The sequence below is a fragment of the Drosophila sulfurigaster genome, chromosome 3 (genome assembly GCF_023558435.1).
Source record: "Drosophila sulfurigaster albostrigata strain 15112-1811.04 chromosome 3, ASM2355843v2, whole genome shotgun sequence".
NCBI lineage: Eukaryota > Metazoa > Arthropoda > Insecta > Diptera > Drosophilidae > Drosophila > Drosophila sulfurigaster.
Window position 1 is genome coordinate 3,056,067 of NC_084883.1, and position 9,810 is coordinate 3,065,876.

General features: G+C 38.3%; 2 protein-coding genes across 2 annotated transcripts in view; one reads left to right on the forward strand and one right to left on the reverse strand.

Moving 5' to 3' along the window:
* The window catches only part of LOC133842345 (microtubule-actin cross-linking factor 1), a 45,653-nt gene extending 39,899 nt beyond the window's left edge, over positions 1-5,754 (forward strand). The window contains 8 exon segments of the mRNA XM_062275398.1: positions 14-243; positions 306-423; positions 2,021-2,211; positions 3,287-3,481; positions 3,483-3,561; positions 3,622-3,814; positions 4,164-4,229; positions 5,032-5,754. Coding sequence (XP_062131382.1) covers positions 14-243; positions 306-423; positions 2,021-2,211; positions 3,287-3,481; positions 3,483-3,561; positions 3,622-3,814; positions 4,164-4,229; positions 5,032-5,173 — 1,214 coding nt within the window. The 3' untranslated portion in view covers positions 5,174-5,754.
* Positions 5,755-7,165: 1,411 nt separating this feature from the next.
* On the reverse strand, positions 7,166-9,239 carry LOC133842290 (E3 ubiquitin-protein ligase RNF25). The gene is made up of 3 exons (XM_062275330.1): positions 9,083-9,239; positions 8,949-9,020; positions 7,166-8,884 (listed from the first exon to the last, which is right to left on the reverse strand). Exons 1-3 carry the CDS (start codon positions 9,088-9,090, stop codon positions 7,783-7,785), a joined length of 1,182 nt encoding a protein of 393 aa, XP_062131314.1. The 5' UTR covers positions 9,091-9,239; the 3' UTR covers positions 7,166-7,782.
* Between the last annotated feature and the right edge of the window lie 571 nt (positions 9,240-9,810).

Sequence of the window (9,810 nt, forward strand, 5' to 3'; positions counted from 1 at the left end):
ATTTCTCATTTAGAATTCGACACATCTGGATTGGAAATGAAGGCTGTTGCTGATCTATTCGATCGCAATGGCGAGGGTCTCATTGATTGGCAGGAGTTCATTGCCGCATTGCGACCCGATTGGCAGGAACGTAAACCCGCCACAGATTCCGATAAGATCCATGACGAAGTCAAACGCCTGGTCATGCTTTGCACATGTCGGCAGAAATTCCGTGTGTTCCAAGTTGGCGAAGGCAAATACAGAGTAAGTACCAAAAGTGCGAAATTGTAATTTAAATTGTTGTTAATTGTTCCCTCGCTTTACAGTTTGGAGATTCCCAGAAATTGCGCCTGGTTCGAATTCTGCGCAGCACTGTTATGGTGCGCGTTGGAGGAGGCTGGGTGGCTCTGGATGAATTCCTGCAGAAGAACGATCCTTGTCGCGGTAAGTCCCATTTAAACAAAGATTCACACACACATATATACACTCTACTACTATTAATAGTTGTGTTGTACACACAGATACACGAAATTTTGTTGGACTTTCATATCCATAATTCGCATATATTATTCTAGTATAGTCTTGTAGTCCACACTGAAACAATACCATCCCCATTCAGATCATGCATTTTGTCTATATACCTAGATTATAAACGATGCATCATAAATACCATTTGATCATGTCTCACAAATCTCTCTCTCACATACATACATACCAACCATAATAAACAACATACATACATGCCATACTAGAAACAGTTGTGCTTAACAACTAATTATTTTATTTAAAAGCTAAATCATATTAATAATACCAAACGGATATGGTCATTTAACCAACAACAAACAAAACGAAAAAAACAAAACAGTACAATAATACGAAATATATTTAAATTGTGCCTAAAATATATTAATAGTCAATCTCAACCTTAAAAACAACAAATACCAATTAAAACTCATAATTTTGTTTGGTCGAAAAGTTGCTCTAAACAAACAATCAACGAAAACCAATTAACAGCGCGCCTTTTGTTTTTGAAGACATTTTTGATAGCCAGCGCCAATTTTGCTGCCTCATAATAAACACACAATAACCAAGCGAGATCAACAGCCAAAACCAAAACCAAATCCAAATCCAAACCTAAATCAAAATAAATAAAAAACCTATACCTTCCCACGCTATATACTTAGTTGCCATTTAGTAATCATACTTCATTTTTTTGCTGCTTTAATTGTTAACTCTGCGTATTTATTGCTATTATATCACATTTTGTATTAAATCTATGGGTTTAGTAATCTCTAATAAGAGCTACAATAAATTTAGAACATTATTACTGCATGCTTTTTCTGTTATACTCTGCTGCCTAACATTAAATACAGTGCTGTCTGTACTAAAATGAACTGTAATTGTATCGCTACTGTTGTAACCTCTCCTCATATCATTTCAAGTTCGTCCAATTTTTGTTAAAATTTGATTTGTTTTAAATTAATTTTGTATACCGTTTTCGTTTTTACTAATCTTATTTTATGTTTTCCCCCTTTTTTCTTTTTCAAATATAATTATTCGTTAAAACAAAAATGATACCGATAACGAAATGTGCCCGATATTCTAAAAAAATGTTAAAACACACGCTGAACACACACCCACACAACTTTGTTATAATTGCTCTTGCGCCGCCCGCTCGCCCACGCCAACAATGCACCGCCTGCGCCCAAAAAAAAAAAATAAAATAAATGTTTTATATCTTTGTATACCACAAAAACTACTGAACACACACTGAACAACCTGAAAAACTATGTAATTTGCGGTAACAAAATTTTGTTGTTATTGTTGTTGTTATATGTTCGCCCTGCCAAAACAAAAACAAAAAACGAAAAACGAAAAAATACCAAATTACAAAACACAACATATACCACTCACACATGCTCGTATTGTGCGTGCGCGTGTGCGTGCTTGCGTGGCGGGTATATGCAATTGTATGTCTGTGGTGAAAAATACCAAATGAATGTCCGGTAATACCGTCGTAATACCGCATTTATCGGAGCAGCCAAGGGACGCACTAACATTGAGCTACGCGAGCAATTCATATTGGCCGATGGCGTCTCACAGAGCATGGCCGCATTCACGACCAGACGTTCCACGCCCAATGCTGCCCAAACTGCCAACAGTTCGCAAAATGGCGGCGCCGGTAGCCCCAACTTGCCGCCATATATGAGTGGACAGGGTCCCATCATAAAGGTAAATCAAACATACACAAAAAAAAATACAAAAAACGTGGGTTAACAAAAGCAAAAAAAAAAACAACGAAGAAAATACCCCCAAGTATCCCAGACTATCCTACCAAAAGTTCCTATTTTACACTAGGGTCATTTCGAGGTGAGTTTAGTGCTTCGATTTGGGTTTATTGTGTGTGTTGTTGACAAAAAGCTCGCTGCTACAGCTAAAGCTACAGCTGCTGCCGCTGCCGATGCGCTGCGCCGCTCCGTCTCTTGATTTTTGTGCATGAGAATAAAATATGTATTATTATTGTAAAATTGTAATTGTTGTTGCTATACTACATGCATATACGTATATATCTACATACATGTATTATAAGTATATACATATATTTATTATTTATTTCGTAATCTCTTTGGTTCGATTTTAACGTTTGATTTTAATGCTAGAAAAACGTTCACATGCAGCTGAAAACAATTACAGTATACACTAAAAGCAATTTAAGCAGCTGCGCTACTGTTTTATTGTTTTTATTCATCTTGTTATGTCTTGTGTGAGGTTAAACTTAGGTAGGCGGTTATTGTTGTTTATTGTTGAACTTGAAACCAGAAAGCCACAAGGCTTCATTTTGTTTGAGTAATGAAAGGCTTAAATGATCATATACCGTTTGTCAGCTGTAAGAATACAGGTCAAATTACCTGGCTAATGCGTTACAAATTCCAATTCTCTATATACATACATACATACCGATAGCTGATGAGCACTTGGCCGAGTTAATGCCAATATTTGAGAAAATACGTGCACAAGACCAAGTCCCATGCGCCTTTCCCATACATATGGGCGCCGGCGGCACAGTATTTGTGCGTTGCAATACCAGCCGCTCGGTACCGCTGAGTCCCCACGTGCTGCATTGTCATCCAACAACACACTGGGTAAGTGAACTAAAAGCTAAAACTCGCAAGGAGCTAAAGATCACAGATCACAGAAGAAAGGAGGTGAACTGCAGAGAGGCGCAGAGTACAACGGGTTTTGCGGGCACTTGAAATAGAATTGTTCGACAGTACCGGTTGCTAACTCTATTTTTATATTTTAATAGGTTCGCGAGCGTTCGGTACGTTCGATACCCATGTCAAGGCCATCGCGATCATCGCTCTCGGCCAGCACGCCAGACTCGCTCAGCGATAATGAGGGCAGCCATGGAGGACCATCGGGTCGCTATACGCCCCGCAAGGTTACGTATACGAGTACACGCACGGGTCTGACGCCAGGCGGATCACGTGCCGGCTCCAAGCCCAAATTCTCGCCCGCTCAGCAGACAAGGCTCCAAGCCGCCCTCGCGTCATGGCTCAACACTGTCGCTGGACAGCACAGGTAAGTCTTAAATACATATCCCGATTGAGACAACATCTAATTCTATTATTTGTTCTTCAGATGATCACACACCCTCGCGCATACCGCAGCGTAAACCATCCGCATCGAGCACCATTAGCGGCACAGGAACAAGCACAACACCCCGCCCGGCTCGTCTGTCAGTGACCACTGCCACACCGGGCAGCAGGCTCAATGGCACCAGCACCATCACACGCAAAACCGCATCTGGTTCTGCGAGTCCAGCGCCCACAAGGTGAGTCCTCTCAAGCTAAATCCTTAGTTATTAAACTGCATTTATGTAAATTGGGGATAGTTGGGTGGGATTTCTGTCATTCAAATACAAAATTATTAATTTATTTAATTTATTTTTTTGAACTTATATTTTCGGTTTCTGCATTAACTTTTGACTCACACAACAAAAAAATACAACCAAAAAAAATCATTGAAAAACGCTAACTAAAACTCTGAATTGGCATTTATTGACTCATCTCGAAATTTGCTTGAAATGCAACAACACTAACTGCAACATCAAACAACAACAACAAAAACAAAAATATTCCATTTATAAAAATCGAAACTCGTGCCTGATTCAAAATATACAGCAATGGAGGCATGAGTAGATCATCCAGTATACCAGCACTAACAGGCTTCGGCTTCAAACCCACTAGGTAATGCCCAAATACAACAACAACAAAACATAATAATTAAGTAACGTAACAAGCATACACTAAACATTACATATTTTTAATTATTTATATGTTGATTTACATAATTTAAGAGTAAGGTAAATCCTAATCGAACTTCTAGTTCTAAGATGTAGCTCATAAATCTTGGTTATGGTTTTAATTGCATATTTGCTAACTACTCGTAAATTGTTACCACTATATATATAACCACGCATACACCCACTAAAGCCGCCCATCAAGGATACCGGTTAAGATACCTCTGAACGATTCCAAAACATCATCGCCCACCAGTTCGACAGGCAATCCTAGCTTGGGGTAAAGTTCTAAATCGAGAGTGCTGCTAATACTACTCCTAAGTTATATAAGCACCTCCACGACAACAACATACTAGTACATACTCTTTCAGTTCAAGTAATTATTATTAAAATATTATACTTCTAAGTTATTTGCTTTAAGTTGAATTATTTGTAACCACACAGTGCATGACAAACTGCAACTGAACGGAATGATGCATAATGTTAACAGATGCTTTAAGATGTTCTTATTATTGTTGTGATACTCATTGGATATGTGCTCGCAAATCATATTGAGTATATTTCTGAAGAATAGGATTACAATTTCCATAACATTGTTTGATATCAGTATCGATTTGCGAGAACATTGACAGTTTGTTAATTGATATTATTGTTTTATTAATATTTAATTTATGTTACACTGTTCAAAGTTCGATATTTTTGAAGAAGTATTGTATACTTACTAATGCCTTCTATTTCCCCTTCAATAGGCGCAACATCAGTGGCAGCTCAACGCCATCGGGAATGCAAACACCACGCAAGACCTCCGCTGAGCCAACATTCAGCTCGACCATGAGGCGGACGTCGCGAGGCACCACGCCCACTGAGAAACGCGAACCATTCCGGCTATAAGTCGGCGATTGGAGGACCCAACAGTTTGAAATGCCAATTATCAATTAATACACAAATTACTAACAATGCACTGAAGTTATTTAACTAATCAACAACAAATTGTGAATTACCTGCCTCCCTCCCCCCCCAAGTACATCCCCACAACAACAACAATCAACAAGCTAAGAAAATGTTACATTAAAATGTTAAAATGTATCACTAGCAACCAGTTGAAGAAGAATGAAGAAATATGTTGGTTAAGCATAAAAGACACAATGAGTGATGACAAGATGGATAGAGAGTAAAATGTAGTTTTATAGTTCAGAGTTTATAAAGCTATCACACAAAGTTGATCCGAAAGAACGCAACCTACTTACGAGAGTACTACTAACTAATGCAAACTTTTGCTACTACTAATATTTAATGCCTATTTACTAGTTATACATATATTTCCAAATTTATAATTTGTATATATAATAATATAATGCAAAATACACTCCAAGTGCTTTAAGGCAATTAAAAGGAATTATTAAAAAAAAGAAAAATTATAAAAAAAAAAACATTCGAATTAAAGTGCCGAGATGCTCTGCCATCTAATTACAGCATTCGATTGCTTTCTCAAAATCGCCAGTTTGAGATCGTTTTTGATGTTGTAATGATGGCAGTTGCATTGAGGTTGAAAAAAAAGAGAAAATAATCCCGTTAAAAATAAAATCTGATTTTGTTGTGTTAACAATAATAGTAAATGAGAAGGCCACATAAAAGAAGAATGAGGAAATTATTTAATTATATACTAAAAGTCATTACTCTAAGTTTAATTAATATTTAGTTACTAAGCGCAAATACCACACACAATTTGTAATGCATAATTATTTTTGATTTGTATATGCAAATGGAAAACAAAAAGAAAACTAAGAGAAACAAAAGCGACAACAAATTCAAACGAAATCCCGTTTATATAAATATTGTATAATACTAATACTAAATTATTTTGTTATACGAAACGAGAGAAACATTCAACGTTTTTGTAATACTTCTTAATTAAAACAATTCAAACGAGAAATAAACATTTACAAAAAATATTAATAACAAACATGTCAAGTTGTTTCAAGCTCGATAAGAGCCAATTTTATTGATGGGTGGTGTTATTTTAAGGATTGTACCAGCCAAGGAAAATTAAATGAGGATAGTTTAAATTTTTGTTCCTTCCATACTAAAGTATAGTAAGGAGGCTGAAATTTTGAAATCATATGCTTAATGGTATTATATATAATACATAATGAAAAGTAAAATCAATCAAGATTTGAAGTGAACGAAGGACTTACGAAACAATTCTGATCCCTTACACCGTAATTACGATCCTTTATTGCTCCTAAAATATACATATTTAAGTATGCATCGCAATGCAAATTTTACCTACAGCATCAAAAAGTAAACAACATACATTTTTTTTATTTCGATTTATTGATTTAAGTTTTCCGATTTGTTTTGACACATTGAAATTTGGTTTGTTAGTTAGTACATTCTACGCATCCTCTAGCTCATCCAAATGCTACTCAAACATTCGATTAGTTTAGACATTTAAATACGTGAATGCGACACATATAATTGTTAGTATTTTATTCGTATTTGTATTATTATTTTGTATTTTGTAATATCGCTTGTGACTTTCATTCAATTAAATGACTAGATTGGCGTGGCAAATGTCTAGCCACGTCCAATTCATCCGGTTTACGAATTTGTGCCTAAATGGTTTTGTCATTTTTTGTGCTACTTTATGTTTTGCTGTTACAGGGAAAGTCGACGCGAAGTGGGATAAGAGTCTGTGAGTGTAAAGAGAGATAGAGCGAAACATTTATGCTAAACATCATGTGCAATTGCAGAATTATGCGTATAGTAGTCAAATATCGTTTTAATAAAATGAGTGTATGTGTGTGTGTGTGTCAGTGTGAGTGTGTGTGTCAGTGTGTGTGTCAGTGTGTGTGTCAGTGTGAGTGTGTGTGTCAGTGTGAGTGTGTGTAAGTGTTCGTCAACGCCAGCGCTGCCAGTTGGTGCTGCTAAATACTTCCTAGTTAGTTTGAATGCCCTACATTGTAGTCGTAGCTCTACTCCTATAATATCATCCCGGCATATTGCCGCAAGTCTTTTGTAAGCAATTACAAATACAAGTATCGTAAAAATAAACTAAATACATATAGATATCGATATCGATACACAAATATCAATTGAAATTAGCTAACCCCGGCTCGCTAATGCTAAACTAAACATTAATTCTTCAATAAACCTGTCCAGGTCGAAAGCCTTAACTCAAGTTCACAGAAATTGAGTTTATCCACAATGGGAATATAAAAAATAAAATAAAAGAATATGAACTAAAATCGATTATAAAACGACGCAGAAGTAGCAACGGGTTGTGGGTTATGTAGATGCTATACGTTTCCTGTTATTCTCGTTAAAGTTGTTCTTATAGTTGTTTTCGTTAAATACTAGCAGCAGGACAATGGGATTGGGATTGGGAATGGCAACGCTATGTGCCTTGGCCTTGTCATTGGCATTGCGATAGTTGACGTCACTGCTGCAACTTCTTGAAATGGAATCGTTAGCCGCAGCAGCCTGGTGCTGCGCCATTGTCACCTGGCATGGCCGGCTGCGGCAGTCTGAGCCTTTGGTTGCTTGCCAGCGCCAGCATTTGATGCGCTGCCACTGGCAGGAGTTTGACCAGCATTGGGACCACCATTTCCTCCTCCTCCTCCTCCGGCGCCTCCCCCGGCAGTGCTGTGCGCATTCTCGGCACGCTCGTTGCGATGATGATGATGATGGTGATGATGACGGCGACCGCCACGATAATGTCGTCGATTATGATGCTGATAATTATTGTTGGTTGGCTCCGGCATGATGCGCTGTGTCTCCTGCACCACGGGCGCAAAGCTGCTGGTCGCTGGCTTCGCTTGAGTAGTTGCCGTGCTGCTGCTTCCTGTAGCCTCCTGCGGTCCAGCCAACTTCTTGGCTGCTTCAGCCTCCTCGCGACGACGACGACGGAGTATATCTTCCTCGGTCTCTATGGCAATCACTGCACTGCCTTCAGCCTCTGCATCAATTATGGCGCCACGACTCTTCTGCTGCAGATACAATTGCGACATATGATGCTGCATTTGACGCAGCTCCTGTGTTACCCGAAAATCGGGCGCATTCTCTAGCTCCGATGGCGGCATGGCGCACTTGAGGCTATCTGACTCGTCGTGTATATGCTCGCGGCAGACGGGACAGAGCGCCTGAAAGGCGTCGGCTGTCTTTTGCAGCCAGGCAGGCAGCTTCTCGAACTCCTCCTGGTAGTTACGACGCAGTGCGTTCAAATGGCGGGCCAAACAATAGCTGTGTAGATAATGGAAGCACTCGGTGCGTGTGAATTCATCGCCCTCGCTAAAGCCATACAGACAGATCACGCACTGGCCACTGGGCAGATTGCTGCCAGTTAAATGTTCGCGCACCACCTCGATGAGATCGAAGACAACGGGAAATCCAAGTGATTCCTTGATCTTAGCATTGCAGGCGCTTCTAATCGCCTCCAAACGGGCATCATCTAGGCCACGAGGACGCAGCAGCTTGAATGTTGGACTCACATCCGGATAGCCGGCAGGTGGCAGCACCTGCAGTGTCACACAGATGTATTGCTGCTCATCCTCCTCGCCGGTCAACGGAAGAACTGTTGTCTCGATGCTCTCCACAGCACCGCTATACAATGGACAATTTTCCAAATGTTAGTAAGTACTCTGATTTAATTTTTTATTGTACTTACCTGGCATTTCGTACAATGCGCACATCATCCATAAGAATCGCCTCCAGAGACTCCAACTCCTCGTCTAGTAAACTGTGCACAAAGTGACGACCGATTAATTAAACAGACCACTAAACGCACTTCTTTCTACTTACGCATCCATGTTCGTTGCAGTTTTGCTGTATGCTTTATTCTTTTTGTGATATTTCTTGAAGATAGGTTGTTAAATGGTAATTTTAAATACAATAAAAAAATCGATTGAGACAAAAATTTTGCGACTGACAACAACAAGAAAATACGACAATCACAGCGCACCGTAAGCATGCCATTCGCAACGATATCTGACAATGAGAATGCTAAGAGAAGCGACACCTGGCGTTGGGTAGCATGACCAATTATAATATACTGTTGGTATATTTTTTTGGTGTAAAATAGTATGTTTTTGAAATTAGATCAAATGCAAGGCGCTCAATTTAAATCACAAATATAAAAAGTGAGATTTATTACTAAAAATGTTTATACAATCTTAAAGTAAATTGCAATGCTCTTAAATTAAAATACATTTAAGGTTTTTTATAACATTCTATGATAATCGCTTTTTCCTTTTTATTTTTATGTAAAAGATTATTTAAATATTTATTAAAAAGGCAAATGTGAAATAATATTGAGCAATTTTTGAGATTAAAGTATTTTCTTAACACTTTTATTATCTAATTTGTTACTTCCATTGAGTTTCGGAAGCTTTAAAATCCCCCCAAGTCCTGTTTTCTTTGTTATACTCATTCGGGGGTTGTGCTTTGTGATTTATTGGGTTGTATTGGGTATATATTTGAAAATAATTTTCCGCTTTGGAATATGAAAAATTTCCATACCATCCTGTTAT